The sequence below is a fragment of the Leptodactylus fuscus genome, chromosome 4 (genome assembly GCF_031893055.1).
Source record: "Leptodactylus fuscus isolate aLepFus1 chromosome 4, aLepFus1.hap2, whole genome shotgun sequence".
NCBI lineage: Eukaryota > Metazoa > Chordata > Amphibia > Anura > Leptodactylidae > Leptodactylus > Leptodactylus fuscus.
The window spans coordinates 134,861,155-134,881,991 of record NC_134268.1 but is presented as its reverse complement, the minus strand read 5'-3'; the positions used below and the strand labels follow the sequence as shown (position 1 = coordinate 134,881,991).

The 20,837-nt window shown below is 41.3% G+C and overlaps 2 protein-coding genes across 2 annotated transcripts in view; both read left to right on the top strand.

The window, feature by feature from the left end:
* The window catches only part of NR4A3 (nuclear receptor subfamily 4 group A member 3), an 84,280-nt gene extending 79,214 nt beyond the window's left edge, over window positions 1-5,066 (top strand). The window contains exon 8 of the mRNA XM_075271132.1: window positions 1,580-5,066. Coding sequence (XP_075127233.1) covers window positions 1,580-1,833 — 254 coding nt within the window. The 3' untranslated portion in view covers window positions 1,834-5,066. The remainder of the gene's footprint in view (window positions 1-1,579) is intronic.
* Window positions 5,067-11,053: 5,987 nt separating this feature from the next.
* The window catches only part of STX17 (syntaxin 17), a 55,104-nt gene continuing 45,320 nt past the window's right edge, over window positions 11,054-20,837 (top strand). The window contains exons 1-2 of the mRNA XM_075271160.1: window positions 11,054-11,105; window positions 19,169-19,325. Coding sequence (XP_075127261.1) covers window positions 19,173-19,325 — 153 coding nt within the window. The 5' untranslated portion in view covers window positions 11,054-11,105; window positions 19,169-19,172. The remainder of the gene's footprint in view (window positions 11,106-19,168; window positions 19,326-20,837) is intronic.

Here is a 20,837-nt window from a genome sequence, read left to right as displayed (position 1 = left end):
CTGTATATTTTGTGTACTGTACGTGAATCTTCTAATGTAGGGTATGTTTACACAGAGTTTTTTGCAGGCAGATTTTGACGCTGAGTCAGTTGCGACATCTGCGGCTGAGTTGTCTGCAACTTGACACGTGCTCTTATTTAGGCCCATTCATTTGGGCCTAATCAGGAGTGGCTAGCCACGCAGCTAGCAGCTAGCCACGCAGAAAGTTCACAAGGCAGAAAAGGTTTCCACCTCCTTTTCCGATGTGTGAACAGCACCATGGAATTAATGGTACTATATAAACAATAATAATAACAAAACTTAAGGGGATTCTAGCAAATCCCATCTACACATTGCATAAAAATACACACAGTGGAAATGCTGTGATTTCTGAAACCGTTGCATTGCACTGTTATACAGTAATAGTGCCCCCCACACATAATAGTATCCAGCCATGACTAGGGTGCCTACTTATGAAACTTACTGCAAACAGTTTTTTTTCATAAGGGAAGTATATGTCTGTGAAGGATACCGCTGTACCAAGCTGCCTGAAACACCTGGCGATCACCCTTCTTTATTACTTTCCACTCACACCCTGAGTCTTATAGGATAATGCGAAATGAGCTGTATAAATTTTATATATTTATTAACCCGAGAGGCTCAGTACTAGCCACTAACATATATAGAAATACATATCGGTGGATGACAAGTAAATACAGATAAAAGCACAATACATAAAATAAAATGGGAATAAAAGTAGTTGATTCTCTGGGCCTCACTTCCAGGCCTCAGGGTGCAAGCTTTAGTCAGTAAGAGAACCTCAGTCTCTTCACATGGTTTCCAGAATTAGAACTACCTCTGTCTCCTCAGGGGGAACCATTTAACTCTCCCTAGTCTCTTCCCAGGTTTTAAAAATAAAACAAGGACACCATGCGCACTAAGTGTAATATTAAAGGTTTGAAGATGGATTTGTAAAAACCAGGTAAGTATTAACATAGACCAGATGGCCTCTCACCTTATATGGTTGTGGACCACCACAACACTTGAGGAACGTGATAAGGTGAGGGTGGCAGCGGTTCAGTCCATCACCAGTGAACCGGGGAGATACTAGAGAGGGGTAAAGGACCAAGGGTCCGCTGGGGAAGAACTGCGCTCACTGGTGCGTGCAAGAAGAAGGTGAACCAGAATCCAGATAAAAACAATTTATTGAACGTTAAGAATACAGCACGTGGCCACAGAGGAAGTAGGATAGAAGTCACAGATTTTGTTAACAGACATAAATGCCATACTGTTTATGCGAGGTCTGAACAGGTGATAACTCACCAAATCAAAATACATAATTGTAAAATACATAGCTGGGAGTCTCTTATCACAATGTCCAAAATAATTTAATATTAATTTTGCTATATAGAATTATCTGCACAGATAAGCATTTTTACATTCACATCCATCATAGCAGTTCATTAAGTACATTTTGTTATGTATATATTTTTTTTTAATGTGTCAGCTGTTGGTCACTTTAAATGTTATCCTTAAAAAGTATATACAGTACAAATATTTTATATGTTCTATACTAATGCCTTTTTTTTTTTCTTCAAAGAGCGACATGGTCTAAAAGAACCTAAGAAAGTGAATGAACTACGAAACAGAATCATCTCTTGCTTAAAAGAGCACTTGGATTTAGAAGGCCAAAACAAAGGACATCTAGAAGTTGCAGCAGTATTAAGCCTCCTTACAGATCTTCGAGCTCTGTGTACATTAGGACTACAGCGTATATTTTACCTAAAGCTTGAAGATTTAGTGCCACCCCCTCCTGTGATTGACAAACTGTTTCTAGATACATTGCCGTACTAAGCAGATTCAGTAATACAATATTTCTGTTACTAACACCATCTCCAACAACAGGTTGTCTTAAAGTAGTACTTTGCATTCACTATATCTAAGCAATTTGAATAATTTTATCTAAGTGTTTTAGCCTTTGTTGTCATTTTAAAATAATACATTTTTAGAACTAGCCAGATATCTTATATGTTTAAATTAATTAAAAATATTTAAGAAGTAATGTGTAGAAATAACATAGGGCTTAATCTATGAAGACATGTTAACTACTCTGCCTTACAAGACACTTTATAGTCTCACAATATGAGTAAATAAAGCCACAAGCATTCTACATTACTTTTATATTGTAAATGTCGACAGAAGTAGCACCGTACAAATGTTTGTGCTTTTTGTTACCATTGTCGTTATAACAGATAAGCATATTTTTTATGAAAACTGTCTTTTATTGTGTTCCCTCTATGCTGTGTTTTCACTTATTTATAAGATACTCACAAAAATAATAATAATAATGAAGAATTTCGGGTGCCCGTACACATTCCGGGTTTGTTTAGGCCTTTTGAAGGAGTGTTTAAAGCCAAAACCGCTTTGTCTTATTTTTTTCCATTAAAAAATGGAAGGCTAACAGTAGGGACCTTAGCATAAAGCAGATCACAGCATAAAATTGTTAATATCACTGTCACAGAATAACCGTATGGGTATTTATTGTATGCACTAAACATCACTAATACAGAAATCTTTTAGGTATATTAGTCAGTACTAAACAATTTGTGTGTGTGTGTATGTGTATGTATATATATATATATATATATATATATATATATATATATATATATATATATAACTTGAATCTGACAATTCTATGAAAATGAACAAATGAAGGTCAGACATTGTTTTTCAACCATGCTTCGACAGAATTTTAATTTTTTTTAAATATAACTCATGAAACAGGACTGGACAGAAATGGTGTTACCCCTGAAAATAATGTGACCTAAGGGCCATGTTACATCAAGGTGTGTCCACTAATTAGCATCACAGGTGTCTACAGTCTTGTAATCAGGCAGTGGCCTGTATATAGGGCTACAGATACTCACTGTGTGAGTATTGGGGACATGGTGTGTACTACACTCAACATGGACCAGAGGAAGGGAAGGAAAGAGTTGTCTCAGCTTAGAAAGAAAATTATAGACAAGCGTGTTAAAGGTAAAGATAAGACCATCTCCAAGCAGCTTGATGTTTCTGTGACTACAGTTGTACATATTATTCTGAAATTTAAGATCCATGAGACGGTAGCCAACCTCTCTGGACGTGGAAAATTAATGACAAATCAAAGAGACAGATAATACAAATGGTAACAAAAGAGCCCAGAAAAACTTCTAAAGAGATTAAAGGTGAACATCAAGCTCAAGGAACATCAGTGTCAGATCGCACCATCCATCGTTGTTTGAGCCAAAGTGGACTTCATGGGAGACTACCAAAGAGGACACTTTTGTTGAAAACAAATCATAAAAAAGCCAGACTGGAATTTGCCAAACTATTGGTACTGCGGTAGAAGGTCCTATGGACAGATGAGACAAAAGTCAAGATGTTCACAGATGGAAAAATGAAGCATGTCTTAAAAAGAACACTGTCCCTACTGTGAAACATGAAAGAGGCTCTGTTATGTTCTGGGGCTGCTTTGCTGCATCTGGCACTGGGTGTCTTGAATCTTTGCAGGGTGCAATGAAATCTCAAGACTATCATGAAATTCTAGAGAGAAATGTGCTGCCCATTGTGTTTTTTTTTTTTTTAATTCTCTTGAAGCATGGTTGAAAAGCCATGTCTGACTTTCATTTGTTTATTTTCATAGAATTTTTTTTTATGTATTATTACTTTTGTCAGATTCAAGTTATTTCTAAGACCATTGTGGGTTTTTCTTTCATTAAACGAGGAAAACCAACAATTTTGTCCACGTGTGTAGATAGACAGACAGACAGACACACACACACACATACACACACACACACACACAGAGTACATGGACAAGAGTATTGTGACACACCTACTAATGGTTGAATACAGTGTTTCATATATTGCCAAAGGTGTATAAAAACAAGGATCTTTCCACGCAGTCTGCCTTTACTAACATTTATAAAAGAATCGCTCATTCTAAAGAGCTCACTGAATTTGAACATGGTACTTTACTAGAATGCCAGCACTGCAACAAGTAAGTTTGTGAAATTTCTTCCTTCCTAGATATTTCTCAATGAAACGTGAGTGACATTATCAAAAGTGAAAGTATTTAGGCACCACAGCAAATCGGCTACTAAGTGTCAGGAAAACCATTAAAAAATTATGCCAACCATTTGGTTGAGGAGAGATAATGCTATGGTATTGTTTTTCATAGTTTGGCCTAGACCCCTCAGTTCCAGTCAAAGTAAATCTAAATGTTTCAGCAAACCAAGACAGAGTGGGGAAGGCTGAGGCCCCGCATTGAGGAAATGCAACTTTTTTGTTGCAAATTTTACTGCGGTTTTATGAGCCCAAGCAGGAGTGGATTGAGCAGAAGGTAGAAGTATAAGTATTTACTAGATATTTACAAAATCTGCAACAAAAAAAAAGCTGCTTTTCCACAAAGTGGGGCCTTAGCCTTACTCTTCCAGCGTTGTGTTCCAGGGGGATGAAGTAGGACAAAGATTGTGAGCCAGGTCTTCTCTACCAACATCAGTATTTCACCTCACAAATAATCTTCCGGATAAATGGGTAAACTGTACCACCAAAATTTTGTAGAATGCCTTCCCAGAAGAGAGGGAGCTGATTTAGTTTCAAAAGTGGGCCATATTAATGCCTATGGATTTAAAGTGGGATGTCGTAAAAGCTGTTGTAGGTGTTCCAATACTTTTGTCCATATAGTGTGTGTAAGAATATATATTTTAAATGCTATGGTCCAAGGTCTCAGGACCCTACTTATGCATGTGTTGTATATTGTATATTCCCTAATCATGTCATACACTGGTTATTTCATATGATTACCCTATGATTTATTTTATAGTGAATGCTAGTGCACTTATTTATGTATCTGATACATCTCTTATTTTTGTTATATTTGATACTTGTGAATTTTAGAGAAAAATGGTTTTGCACATGCACTAAATGTTTCATGGGAATTTTTTTTAAAGAAAATTTTGAATGTTAAACTAATATTTGTGTGATTCTTCTTAGATTTGTAACGTTTAGAATTTTTGGATATTTTTTAACAATTCTACTTTTAACATTAAATTATATGCAATTTCAAAAACAATATGTAGTGTTTAATGCAAAATTCAGGTTTTGCAGATATGAATCTTTATCAAATAGGTATTAAACTATTTTTTATAGCTTTCATGTGTTTTTGTAACTTTATTTACAGGAAAATATTGTATGATATATCAATTATTCACGTCTTCTGAGTGGTTACTTTTCACTACTACGATTGGTAATGGGGCGGCTTCTCACATCGCAATTGTGTGATGTAACTAGTGAAGTGTGCCTGCAGCAAGCTGTAATAGTTACATAGGGAATCTGCCATAGACTGCAATTCAGTAGTATCTTGGTCTATGGCACAAGTGACCGCTAGATTGCATGATCATGCCCCCTTAGGGTGCATGCACACTACGTAACGCCGGGCGTGTATGAGAGCCGTAGACGCCGGCGTTACAGCAGGGCTGCCGAACACTTCCCATTCACTTCAATGGGAGCGCTCGTAAACGCCGCTGTTACGAGCGCTCCCATTGAAGTGAATGGGAAGTGTTCGGCAGTCTGCCGTAATGCCGGCGTGTACGGCTCTCATACACGCCCAGCGTTACGTAGTGTGCATGCACCCTTAGGCATGAAAAATGTAAAAAACCTAAAAGTTTAAATCAACCACAGTTTGGTAGATAGCATATAAATATAATTAAATAAAAGTATACATAAACACATTAGGAATTCCTAAGTATGCAAACACCCAAACTATTAAAATTGAAAAATATTTGTTCCATGTGGTAAACGCCATAGAAAAGAATGCAAATGGCTGAATTTTTTTTTATCATTTTCCCTCTCAAAAAAAAGTTGTTTCTCTTGTGTCCCACCAGCAATATTTTTATTAAAATACAAACAAATAGTTAAATTAAAGAATCTATCCTTTGCCAATATAAGGAGGAAGAAACACTCTCCCAAATGTGTTTTTTTTTCTGTCCTGCTCTGTGGGAGACCACCTCTTCATTCCTGATGGACTTTTTGGAGTCTTCATGGTCTTCTTCCTAGGGACTTCGGTCTTGTAGGCTTAAATAGACATTTTTATTTTTTCACCTGAGTAGATGTTTCCCTGCTTAGGTCTATACTACAGGCTTATTAAAATTTTCTGCTGTATCACTCTTCTGCTGACTTCTGTCAGCCTTGTTTGAGCCTGGCTCCTGCCTCTGTTTGTTCTGTGGCAGTGCAGGTTCCCTGTGGCTGCTACCGCTTTAACTCTATGTCCCCCTCCCCCCCGTAAGGGTATGTTCACACAGAGGAATTTGCCATGGATTTGGGGGCGGATTTTGCACCCGAATACGGAGCAGATATCTCCCGGAATCCGCCTCTCATTGTTTTCAATGGAAGGCAGAGATCGCAGCAGGACGCGGTAAAAAGAAGCGTCCTTCTCTATTTCGCCACGGATTCTGCTAGTGAGGTTCGCATCTTGAGACTCCCTCTTGATTAGGCCCATTCATCTGTGCCTAATTAGGAGAGGGATGCCGTAATGGAATGCTGATGCACTACACTGGCATCCAGTCGCGGCTAAACCGCGGTGAAAATACCGGCAGCGGAAAATGAAGAGGACTTCCTCTTCATTTTCTGCCATGTGAACACCCTTTAAGTCATCCTGTTCCAGCTCTGTGAGGGGAGGTGGGAGAGGTAGTTGCCCTTACATCTATGAGCTTCCTCTCCTTCAGGATCTTAGTTTTATATTCTCCTCAACTTGGAAGCCAGTGTTTAACTTTTGTAAATCATTATAGATTACATACACACGGGCTTGTAGACTTCTGCTTTTGGCCGTACCATATTGAATTTTGTTCTTCAAAAGGGCCCTCCCTAGGGGTTCTTCTTACTAGATCCCCAATATTGTGCTGCTGGTGGGACATAAGGGAAGCATTGATTATGATGTTAATCTGTTCTCCATTAATCCCAAAAGCAGCACAAGGCTCCCTCCCTAGAGGGAGAAGTGTGTGGCAGTCTCCTGGAACACAACTAGCCTGATAAGCTGCCAGAGCCTCCAGGGACGTTGCACTGTCTGAATGACAAGCTGGACTGAACATTGGTGAGGAGCACTAAAGTTGAAGTGTTTCTGCGCATCTGAAGTTAAGGACTTTTTATATTACCTTTTGTTCTGCTGAAGTAAGCTGTTTTAGTTGCCGTGTGTGAACTGTGCCCAATTAACCTGGACATTTTAACCGGTACTTATGCTTATGTGTACCTGTCTTCTGTGGCAACATAACTAACCATAGGGTCCCACATTTACAATATATAAAATTGAGGGACAAGCTGGACTGCTTGGAAGCCGGGCAGCTGCCATAGCCGCTGCGTATCTACTGTTTTATACAGTAGTGTATCTACCGGGTGTCTACTGTTTTATACAGTAGACACCCAGCACTAATACCCACTAACCCCTCCAGCGCCTCGGTCAAAGATGACCAAGGTGCCATTTTCCTGGCAGCGCGTGGGATCCTGTTGCCATGACAGTGGGGAGCCTTGTGAAGGCAACCATGATGCTGCCATTCAAATCACCCCCCTTTTCCTAGAACACATATAAAAGTAGTTATATACTGTGAAACACATATATGTTAGTTATCCCTGTGTCTGAAAACGCCTGCTCTACAAATCTAGAAAAATATTTTTCCTGTACGGTAAACGCCATAGCGGGAAAGAAAAAGTCAAAAGTGCCAAACCGCCATTTTTTCACAGTTTTGCCTCTGATAAAAATTTGAATAAAAAATGATCAAAGCAATAGTAATTCCCCAAAATGGTAGAACTAAAAAGTACACCTGGCTCTGCAACAAAAGACACCCTATGCATCCCCGTACATGGAAGTATAAAAAAGTTACAGGTGTCAGAATATGGTGACTTTTAGAAAAAAAAAATTGGCACAGTTTTGGATTTTTATTAAGGGGTTAAAATGCAAATAAAAGCATATAAATTTGGTATCCCCAGAATCGTAACGAAACACAGAATACAGGTGACATGTCATTTTGGCTGCACAGTGAACGCCGTAAAAAGGAATCCCATAAGAAAATCACACAAATGCAGTTTTTCTTCAAATCTGATTTTTTTTTTCCCAGCTTCCGGAGGAGCGGAATAACAGCATCGCCCCTGCCGCTGCTGGCTTCATGCAGGGCAGAAGCATAGCGATGTTGCAGGCATCTGTGCCGCCGTCTACACTCCCCAGCATCCGCCTCTCTATTACAGCGGATGCCGGGTCTGTATTCACATATGCACAGCGAGCGGCGAGATGCCGCTGCCCCTGCGTGCACACTCATAGACCAGTCTAGCCTTCACAATGCGAATACAGACCCGGCATCCGCTGTAATAGAGAGAGGCGGATGTCGGGTCTGTATTCGCATTGTGAAGGCTAGACTGGTCTATGAGCGTGCACGCAGGGCCAGCGGCATCTCGCCGCTTGGCTTTGCATATGTGACCCCGCCCACCAATGACACAACTAAGGGTATGTTCACACATCAGTATGCCATCCGTCCGTTTGAATTCAGTTTGACACTTCAAAACGGACTGATGCACTGATGCACCCATTCATTTGAATGGGTGAGAAAGCTGTCCGGCCGTGAGCAGCGGTGAGCGTTTTATGCTCTCCGCCGCGAAACCGGGTTTTATAATCCAGACACAGAGTCGGACATGCAGTACTCTGTGTCCGGATTTAAAAAAACGGTTTCGCGGCGGAGAGCATAAAACACTCACCACCGCTCACAGCCGGACCCGGTCTAGGTTTCCGTCTTCTGGCATGCAGAAGACGGAAACCATAGAACGGAGACCCTGAACGCAGGTGTGAACCTAGCATCAGTATGCAATCAGTATCAGTCCGTTTTGAAGTGTCAAACTGAATTCAAACGGACGGATGGCATACTGATGTGTGAACACAGCAAAAGCCGGGAGACAGAAGATTTTACAGCAACAAAGACTGGTGAGTATGTGACATGTGAATACCCCTTTAATGTCAAGTAAATACATGGTCACACATAGACGATGGCAATGGTAATAACTCCCACTAAATAAGGAAACCAAAACCAGATATAATTCAACTCATTCCTAAACTCGCAAAAAATGTACATATAAATGTACATGTCGGGTTTTGCTGTCTTCTTGAAAAGTCGGACATCTTTGGGAACGGACAGTTAAAGACAGACAAGGACTGTAAAAGAACGCACCCGATGTCCATTTAAGTGAATGCAAAATGTCGCAAACACAGCTAGTGTCCGATGCTAATATCCGCACAAGATTTTGAACGGACATTAGCAGCGGACACTAGCTGTCGGACATCGACGGTAGTGTGAACACCCCCTTATCTGTCCTCTAGGGGCTGGACAGCGTTTGCTATCAGCATAAAAAGCTGTCAGTATACAATCAATATGTGCATCAGTCCGTTTTTAGTCTCAAGCTAAATTCAAACGGACGGATGGCATACTGATGTGTGAACCAAGCCTTTCTGCTCCTAGGACTACTCATCTGATAGTAGAGATCACAATTATGCTGAAATTAACAGAAATGATTGCTTGTGAATAGTTGGGGCTAGAGAATTCTAACAGCGCCGGAATCAATGTAACGCCTATTAAAGGATGCCAAGAGATGGAATTGTCGAATAGTCCTAACACTCTGCAGGAAATTATCCTTAGGCCACATTTCACCTCTCCCCACCAAATTCCCCCTCTAAACTATTCATCTGTATAAATACAACAAATGGGCTAATATCAATATGTACACCATTAAGTAAAGGTGCTATGGTAACTTAAACATTAGAGTTACAAAAACCAAACACCAAAAAAATAAAGCCTAAAAATCTATAATTTATTGAAATATATTGATAAAATTACAAAAGAATTGTTAACGCAGTACAATCAGCAAGACCACATAAAATAACAATCATTCCCAACCTCCTCTAAATTATAGAGGACATTGACATTGATAAAAAAAAAATGGCGTGGGTGCTACTGCGCATGCACCTGCGCCATTTTTTATCAATGTCAGTTCGCGAGTTAGACGGGACCCGAGGACATCGCTGGAAGAAGAGGCGTGGCTAAATATGACGTTGGACCCTGAATGCCCGCCCACCATGCACGTTCGGTAAGATGAACATATTCTGTTTTAGGGTTTTATTTTAAAATGGGGGGGGGGGTAGTTTAATATAACTTTAGCAGTGCCTGAATGGCCTTTTTAAAGGCTATTCACGCATATGTGGGGCTCTATCAGCATGATTTTGCTGATAGAGCCCCTTTAAAGGCTATGCTCACATTTGTGCACGAGTCTTCCAATATCCACACAGCTTTTTTGCCTGCTGCTTTCAGTTTAAAAGAAAAAGGACAATCAACGCCATTTTCATCATTGAGGACCATTGGGCTCCATATGTAATTGCTATTTTAGTGATCCGTCTGACCATTGTTCTGGTCCACAAATTACTTTGGCCCTGTTCACATCTGTGCTCAGGTTTCCATTAATGGAGTCCGCTTGGAGATCCCCAATTGGAAACCTATCTGCATTGAAAAAAGCGGTTACCTAAAGTAAACAAGCGGACCCCATAGACTATAATGGGGTCCATGTGGTTTCTGCACGAAACATGTGGAGAGAAAAGTGCTGCTTGTAGGACTTTTGTCTCTGCATGTTTTGTGCGGAAACCACACGGACCCCATTATAATCTATGGGGTCCGCGGGTTTCCCAGGTAACCGCTTTTTAACGCATATAGGTTTCCGTTAGAAGGGTCCACAAGTGGACTCCCTGAACACAGACGTGAATAGGCCCTCAGACATGAACACTTCATAGGGTTCACTGGCTATGTAATCAGATTACATAGAGAATACTGCTACATACATATCAATGTCAAGACCTTTACTGTCTGTATGTGCAACACGTGTATAAAAGAAGCTCCAATCCGTCTCACAATCCAGAACGATTATGGCACAACGATCTACAACAACCTAAAACAATGAGAACTCAGCCCTCAGTATAGCTCCTCCCATGTGCACGGTCACATGTACATGACGTCATCGAAGGTCCTGCAGCTGGTTTATTCTTCGGTGATTTGAGCAGAGAGGTAAGGCTCTAGTATGAGCCGGTGCGGAGGTTTCCTGGCTCGGGTTAGGTCTGCTGTAAGAAGAGCTCTGTAGTCTAAGCAGTATCGGGCACTGTCCTGTCTGTGAAGTCTCCGCTTCAGGAGACAAGTAGCCGACTGAAGTTCTGATGGCAGTGGCTGTGTCACCTAAGCAAGTTTCTAAGGAACTATACTGTATATAGCAGTGGAGGGAGGGGCTTCGATCTTGTACACAGTATCTGTGGAGGAGGAGCGCTATCTATTTACATCACGTGGGTGGGCCTGAGGCGTAGTTCTGACGGGTCTTATTGCTCCCTGGAACATTTGGGCTCATAATGCTTTGGGGTCATTGTTCTCAGCAGCTGGTCAGTTGCCGGAAGTTAACGGAAATTTTGGTAACATGAATTGGTGACATGCCACCAGAATTTATCTGCTATTTCTATATATGTGTATATATACATATATGCTACTGTTTATAACTACATGATACATTGTTACATATTCTGTTAGGCTTCCTGGTCTATTACCTTGGGCGCTTTGTGTTTCCCTAGACCAGTGATGGCGAATCTTTTTGTGACTGAGTGCCCAAACTGCAACCCAAAACCTACTAAATTATCACAAAGTGTCAACACAGCAATTTAACCTTAATACTCTGCGGATCCACAATTGTGGACCCACAAATTACAGTCGTTTGAATGGGGCTTTACAGAGCTTGTACTGAAAGGTAAAGGTCTCTGCATTTGGTGCTTTTGAACAATTAATGTTCACCATTTACACAGCACAGAATCTGTTTTATACTGACCGTGCAATGTTGTTATATCCTGTACTACTATCAAGTCTGCTATAAAACATATACTGTGTGATATAAATAGTGAGGGGACCCCACACAGTACAATCTTCCCCACAGTGCCCCCCACACAGTACATTCTGCCCCACAGTGACCCCCCACACACAATAAAATCTGGCCCACAATAGCCCCTACACACAGTACAATCTGCCCCGCAGTGTCCCCCACAAAGGATTATACCCGATAACTCCACAGTAGTTCCCCTCTCCACACAGCATGAAATGGTCTACAGTAGCCCCCTCCCACACAGCCTGAAAGGTCCACAGTAATCCCCTCCCACACAGCATGAAAGGTCCACAGTAGCCCCCTCCCCACACAACATGAAATGGTCCACAGTAGCCCCCTCCCCACACAACATGAAATGGTCCACAGTAGCCCCTTCCCCACACAACATGAAATAGTCCACAGTAGCCCCCTCCCCAGACAGTACACACACAAATATACTTACCTGAAGAGCTGCCGGGTGTCCTCTCTCTTGTTCGCTGTGGGCGCTGATGACTTACGTCATCCCGCACACGCCAGTGCAAAGGTCATACTCTGTAGTCAGTGTAGGCCTCAGAATAGCATGCATGGCTACAGAAATCACAGAACTGAGACATCCATAAATCCACTCTGTGAACTGATAAGAACCTGGGAACTGGGGAATTGTTTGTGTGTACATACCAATAAACCTCTCCCCCCCCCCCCCCCTCCTAAAATTTTATTCCTAGTGTCCTATTGTACATAAATATGCAGGCTTCAGAAATTGTTTTTAGATACATCTGAAGAAGAAGCCGAGAGCTTCAAAACGTTATAATCTGTCATCATTATGAGTTAGCCATTAAAAAGGGTATCAACTACTGAAGACTTTCAAGTTTTTTGTTTTTTATACAACCAGCTGAAGGCAGCGATTGCTTACGAACGGGGAATCCTGTACCAGATTCCCCGTTAGTGAGCGATCCGGGCGACCACACGCATGCCAGCAGAGCACGCAGAGCCCTCTCTGGCACGCGTGTCATAGATTCGCCATCACTGCCCTAGAAAATGTCCCATATGCTAAAGTAGAGCGCTTCTAAGGCCTGGTTCACAACTGTGTTCAGTATTCGTTTGGGAAGTCCACTTGGGGACTCACCTGAATGGAATACCGAACGCATTGACAAGTGGTGAGCTTATGAAAGCACATGGACCCCATAGACTATAATGAGGTCTGTGTGTTTTCTGCGCCGTGTCCGCATGAGTTATGCAGAGAGGAAAGTAGTTCATTAAGTACTTTTCTCTCCACCTGTTCCGTGCAGACACCACGCATTATAGTCTATGGGGTCTGTGTGCTCTCATAAGCTCACCTCTTGTCAATGCGTTCAGTTGGGGGGGGGGGGGTCCTCAAGCGGAATTCCGAACGCAGATGTGAACAGGGTCTTAGATGAAACCTACAGTGTTGGCCAAAAGTATTGGCACCCCTGCAATTCTGTCAGATAATACTCGTGTTCTTCCAGAAAATGATTGCAAGCACAAACTCTTTGGTATTAATATCTTCATTTATTTTGCTTGCAATGAGAAAACACAAAAGAGAATGAAAAAAAAGTCAAATCATTGATCATTTTACACAAAACTCCAAAAATGGGCCAGACAAAAGTATTGGCACCCTCAGCCTAATACTTGGTAGCACAACCTTTAGACAAAATAACTGCGAACAACTGCTTCCGGTAACCATCAATGAGTTTTTTACAATGCTCTGCTGGAATTTTAGACCATTCTTCTTTGGCAAACTGCTCCAGGTCCCTGAGATGTGAAGGGGGCCTTCTCCAAACTGCCATTTTGAGATCTCTCCACAGGTGTTCTATGGGATTCAGGTCTGGACTCATTGCTGGCCACTTTAGACGTCTCCAGTGCTTTCCCTCAAACCATTTTCTAGTGCTTTATGAAGTGTGTTTTGGGTCATTGTCCTGCTGGAAGACCCATGACTTCTTAGGGAGACCCAGCTTTCTCACACTGGACCCTACATTATGCTGCAAAATTTGTTGGTAGTCTTCAGACTTCATAATGCCATGCACACGGTCAAGCAGTCCAGTGCCAGAGGCAGCAAAGCAACCCCAAAACATCAGGGAACCTCCCCCATGTTTGACTGTAGGGACCATGTTCTTTTCTTTGAAGGCCTCTTTTTTTCCTGTAAACTCTATGTTGATGCCTTTTCCCAAAAAGCTCTACTTTTGTCTCATCTGACCAGAGAAAATTCTTCCAAAACGTTTTTGGCTTTCTCAGGAAAGTTTGGGCAAACTCCAGCCTGGCTTTTTTGTGTCTCTGGGTAAGAAGTGGGGTCTTCCTGGGTATCCTACCATACAGTCCCTTTTCATTCAGATGCCGACAGATAGTACGGGTTGACGCAGCTTGAATTTGTTTGGATGTTGAAGTTCTTTATCCACCATCCGCACAATCTTGTGTTGAAATTTCTCGTCAATTTTTATTTTCCGTCCACATCTAGGGAGATTAGCCACAGTGCCATGGGCTTTAAACTTCTTGATGACACTGCACACGGTAGACACAGGAACATTCAGGTCTTTGGAGATGGACTTGTAGCCTTGAGATTGCTCATGCTTCCTCACAATTTTGCTTCTCAAGTCCTCAGACAGTTCTTTGGTCTTCTTTCTGTTCTCCATGCTCAATGTGGTACACACAAGGACACAGGACAGAGGTTGAGTCAACTGTAATCCATTTCAACTGGCTGCAAGTGTGATTTAGTTATTGCCACCACCTGTTAGGTGCCTCAGGTAAGTAACAGGTGCTGTTAATTACACAAATTAGAGAAGCATCACATGATTTTTCAAACAGTGCCAATACTTTTGTCCACCCCCTTTTTTATGTTTGGTGTGGAATCCAATTTGGCTTTTTGACAATTGTTTTCGTGGTTTTCCATTGAAGACAAATTAAATGAAGATAATAATACCAAAGAATTTGTGATTGCAATCATTTTCTGGCCAATACTTTTGGCCAACACTGTATGTATAAATGAGTGCCATATTGACAATGTATTTCCTTAACAAGCATTAAAACCTATTGTTTGAAAATATGCAAGAGGCTCTAGAAACACTACCCCCCTTATGCTAGGTTTACACTAGTGCTTACTGTCTGACGTTTGAATCCATCGGAGAACCTGAATGATGGAGAGGTGGACCACTAGAACAGTGGTTAAACATAGAGGCCGTTGAATCCCATTGACTATAATGGATCCGTTCAGTGTCTGTTGTTTTTAAACTGGGTCTAGCGTCTATGAAGGACTTTTTTTCCGCCAATTTTCAACAGAGACTCAAGCGCAGATGAGAACGTAGCATAATATGATCACTTCTTTAACTTTTTAGAAGCCAATAAAATAATATACCAAAACATGACAGGAGATGTAGACTCCCTTCAGGGTGTTGAGTAGTGTTTAGGGCCGATACAGACAACCATAGTATTGTGCCTCTTGTTGTACCCTTTATAGAAGTGGAAATATTATTACCCTCTCCTGTCAGTCAATGACAAAATTATAATGAATGACAATATCCTGCTGGTCTTAGAAGCAGATGATTGACATTGCATGCTGTCATTCAATCTATGATCTACGGGGACACCCAGGTCCTTCTCTACCAGTGGCTCTCCCAGCTTCAGGTTACATGCACACAAATGTGTACATGTAGCCGGTCTGTAATTGAACTGCATGTGGATGACTTATCTTTTATCCATAGGACCTGTACTGAATTTTCCCTGAGCTCACTGCCACAAACATGGGCCTGTGATAATACACACGCCTATGTATTTATGCATAGAAGTAAATGTGTCAGTATGCTAGATGTGAAAAACATGGCTAGCATACTAACAAAGCACATATTTCTGCTGAATATGGATCTATTTTTACGGACAGTAAAAACCACTATGGTCGTGTACATGCAGCCATAGCCTTATCTCAGTAGATCTATTGTCCTATTCGTCCTAATTTTAATATAAATGTGAAAGTTTGTGTGTTTGGATGTTTGTTCCTCGAACACGCAAAAACGGCTGAATGGATATGGATGAAATTTGGCACATAGTGTGTAACCTCGATTAACACATAGGCTACTTTTTATCCCGGTAAATTACATGGCTTCACAACTGTTATGAATTTATGTTCATATATTATGTTAAACTGCAGATTTCAGCTATTTGCACTTTGTGCTAATAAAGCCTGGTCTGTTATCTCTCTATGTAAACACACAGATAACCCTGATCATTCTCTGATCTGCAGAAGTCTTCTGTGTCCTGTTCAGCCAGAGGGAGGAGGGGATAGACATATACAGGAAGTGAGGAGCAGACAGTCGAGGCAGCATGTTCAGTCACTAAGCTTGGAAAACCCCGTTAATCCAAATTGCCAGTTTCCCAATTTTAAACATGCCGGGAAAATAAAAATAGAGTTTGGTGCAACATTCACGAAAAACTAGAGCTATCAAAGTAGCCAGAAGTCAACTGACTTTTCCTCAATTGGAGCTGAGGAGGATTGAGCAAGATAGGTGTCAAGCAGCTCTTAGAGCAGCTAAAACATCGGAGCAGGCGAATCATCGACGCCAACATCATTATATGGTGCTCATTATATGGTGTCTCAGCGAGCTGCTGAGATGCCGGAACAATCACTGGCACGGCACGAGGAACAAATTCAGCAGCAGGCCAGCTTGAGAGCTGCTAAAACGGCACAGCAGGAGGATTATCGTCGCCAACAACACACTCATTATATGGTGTCCCAGCAAGCTGCTGAGATGCTGGAATAATCACAAGCACGGCGTGCCAACTGTCACACACAGCTATACTCCAAATTTCCATAACAACCCCACCATTTTTATACACTTTACCTGTAGCAGGGCCATGTAGGTATGCAGAAATGTAGCAGAGCTGGGTACGCTGTGTGTATGAAAAAATGTAGCAAATCTGTGTGTGCTGTGCATATGCAGCGATGTAGCAGAGGTGGGTATTCTGTGCCTATGCAGAGATGTAGCAGAGGTGGGTATGCTGTGCCTATGCAGAGATGTAGCATAAATTGGTATGCTGTGCCTATGCAGAAATATAGCAGAGCTGGGTGTGCTATGCCTATGCAGAGATGTAGCAGAACTGGGTATGCTGTGCCTATGCAGAGATCTAGCAGAGCTGGATATCCTGTGCCTATGCAGGGATGTAGAAGAGGTGGGTATGCTGTACCTATGCAGACATGTAACTGATATGGATATGCTGTGCCTTTGCAGAGATGTAGCAGAGGTGGGTATGCTGTGCCTATGCAGAGATGTAGCAGAATTCAGCGCACTGTCTGCTTTCATGATCTGTGCCCTGGGTGAAAATCATCAGACCGCCCCCTCCCCTCCTGATAGTACTCGTCCATAGACGAGCACTGGAAGAGGCATTCCTCCCTGCTCTCACAGTACACCGCTATAGGTGCTGCTGTGAAGAAGGGCATTCCTGACAGACTGTCAGAAACACCCTTCTGATGGTGAAGAGCTACGGTACCGGTGCCGATAGGTCTTCCCCCAGGGCACAATCGTGAATTCAGCACACTGTCGGCTTTTTAGTGGAATATAAAACCGCATGTGCCCCAATTGATGAAAGGTTCTCTTTAAAAATCCAAAACTTTGAAAAAACATTTCTTGGAGTTGCTATATTCTGACACTAGTAACTTTTTATATTTCCATATACAGAGCTGATTACGATGTCTTTTTTTTGTGGGGCCAGTTGTACTTTTTATTTATACCATTTTTGGGAAGGTCTGATGTTTTGATTGCCAAATGTTTTGGGAGGTGAAATGATGAAAAAACGGCGGTTCAGCTCTTTTGATCTTTTGTTCCACTACAGCCAAAGCTGTTAGGTGGTGGTGGTGGAGAGGTAAATTGAGCAACTGCCCAGGGCCCCCTTCCCCAAGAGGGCCCCCAAAGATCCAGACTTTTAAACTGGTACTCTGGATGCCCAGTTTCAACTATATCCATGTCCTGATAAAAACATGGTACTTTTAAAACCTACCAACCATCAGCATCCTGGGGGTGTAATGACATCATTACATAACTCCGCCCATGCTCTGAAGTTGTTTTGCATTAGAAGCCCTACACCTCAGGGGTCCCTGGTTAGGTAAGTAGTACTCTATTTTATTTAAAAAAAGGGGGCCCTGTCTGGCTATGGGGTCAATCAAAGGAGCATTATTTTACTGCTTAGGGGTTGCATTCTGATTATAAAAGAGCACTTTGCTATCGTAAAGGGAGCACTTTCTGGCTAGAAGGGCCACTACAATGCTATTATGGGGCATTATTTGACTACGGAGGCATTATTTGGCAGTTAAGGAAGGGACTGCTTGGCTATTATAAGACACTGTCTGACTGTTAAGAGGTACTGTCTGCCTACTAAAGAGGCTACTAGGAACACTATTTGATGGATGGGACAGTGCCTGACTCTTAGGGGCACAAAATTGAGATAAACTATTCACAGTACCTTGTAGAGCTTTACATTCTTGTAAAAAATCGTCCCTTTATCTTTATGCAAATGAGCAGAAAAGGAATTTAGGGGCGTTACTTTCCATCAATGGGCTTCACTATAAGCTGCCACTCAGCTCCACCCCCACTGACATAAGAGATACATAATTGTCAACTCTGCTGACCACCATACAAGTTACAAGAGCTCCTTAGTCATAGCATGTTGCAGGCACTTTCTTTTTTTTCTCATTCTTATTCATTATATTATTATTATTTTATTATTATATATTTTTATTTAGGAAAATATCAGGAAAATCTTTAGTTTGCACTAATGGTGAAATTTTTTAGTTTTATATCTTGTTTTATGTTTGTATTTTATTTATTTTTGTACCTTACTGATATATGATTCACAGTAGTCAGTGAGAATCAGAGTACAAGCTTTAAAAACAATAAAACTTTATTTCTGCAGGGGTAAGGGAAAGAAATAGAAGAAATAGTTAAATCTTTAAAATTTTCAAGAGATGGTTAGGGCACTGATTGTAGCCTAAAATTTATTATTTACGTTGCAGACAAGTTACCTTTTTTGTTTGTTTCAGATTTTGGTTAAATTTTTACAGCCAAATCCAAACTTGGGACCGTAGCTTAAAGGTTACCTAGATTTTTCATTCATTTCAGCTGCTGTGATGAAACTGTCTATTAAAAATTTGCACTTTGTTAATAATTATATCTTGAATATAATCTGTACAAAATTGCCATTTTATATTTTTAACTTTTTTTTACTTAATTTTTAGTTGAATGTCTGAAAAATTTGCAACTTGTAATGACATGTTGGAAAATGAACAAAAAGTGCCATATAGCCGTCTTGAAGCTGCAGCACAGAAGTTTGCAAAGGTGGTTATTCCAACAGATTTGGAAAGATTGAAGAACCATCAGATAAATATGGAAAAGGTTAGTTTTGTTTTGTTTTGCTTTATTTAACTGCTTTAATTTTTGTGAATGACTTCTTCCACATACAGGCATAATAGATATTGAATGTGTAGGACTTTTGTTATCTTTTATTGTGTATAGCACTTTCTGATTGATAGGGGATCAACAGTTGTGACAATGAAGTTGTCATAGTAAGATTTGAATGCAGTGGCTTTTTTTTTGGCGCTGATTTTGACGCTGAATCCGCCTCAATCAGCCTCTAAAAAAAAGCCTCCCAATAGAACTCTAGGCTAATTTTGAAGCAGATTCAGCGTCAAAATCAGCGCCAGAAAACTCCATGTGCACTGACCCTAAGAAGGATCTTGTTAAGCAGGAATCTTAAATACAGACTTATGAAGGATAAGGCTTGTAAGTCTCCCAGTCCCTTTGCAGATGTAACAGTTTCTAAGAAGACTACCTTACAGGATAGCCGCTTTAGCTCTTGAATTGGTTCAAACAGATGAGATGTCAAAATGTTGAGGACAACATATAAATCCCAAGCAGGCACTGAAGGTTTTACTTCTGGTCTCAAACTTTTAATTGCTTCTAATAATCTGGAAACTAGTGAATAGCCAGAAAATTTACCATCAGTCATGGTGTTCATGACATACCTGTATGTACCTTGATTGTATTAGCTTTGAGACCTTTTTGAAACCCATCTTGCAGGAACTGTAAGATACTAGAGATTTATACAGAATGAGACTATGCCAGGAAAAGAGTTTAGTCAAAATTGTATGGTCTTATTTGTAGAATTCTTACGAGCTACAAGCAAGGTATTGAGCATCACTGTGGATAAACCTCTATCCTGTTGTCTTGATCTTTCAAAAAACAAACTGAAGAGATGGAGATGGAGCTCTAAAAAAACCTTTCTGAATTAACAAATCTGGATATTGAAGAAAAGGCCAATGCTTGTTGTTCAAAATGTTAAACAATAGAAGAGACCAAGAACCCTGGGGCCAGAAAGGTGCTATTAATATCACTAATGGGCCCTCTGTCAGGATCTTCTGTAAGAGTTTCTGTATGATTTGGACTGTAGGAAAGATGTAAAGAAATTTGTATCTCCAGCTAAGGGAGAATGCATCCACTGCTTATGAGTGATCTTGAGCAGGGGTCCCCAACCGCCGGTCCGCGGACCAGTACCGGGCCACGGGGCATGCTGCAACGGTCCGCGTACCGGCGGCGAGGAGTCAGCAGCTCCATAACACTGATGCTCAGGGCCAGTATTAGGGGGGCCAAATACAATACAATTGCCCAGAGCCCCAGCCCTTGCTGGGGCCCACTGTCGGTGGAATACTTTCCCATTTAAAATAGGGAAAGTATATGTCGCAAGGGCACTGTGTAGCTGCAGCATCGGCTAATACCAGCCAGCGCAGGAGCTGCAGCTATGATAGAGGAAGCTCCATTCAGCGCGCTTAGGAGCCTTCACCCCCCCCCCCTTCTCTGGCTGTCCTCTGCCCACCAATGAGAGGGTGAGGAGAGCCCAGGAGGTGGGGC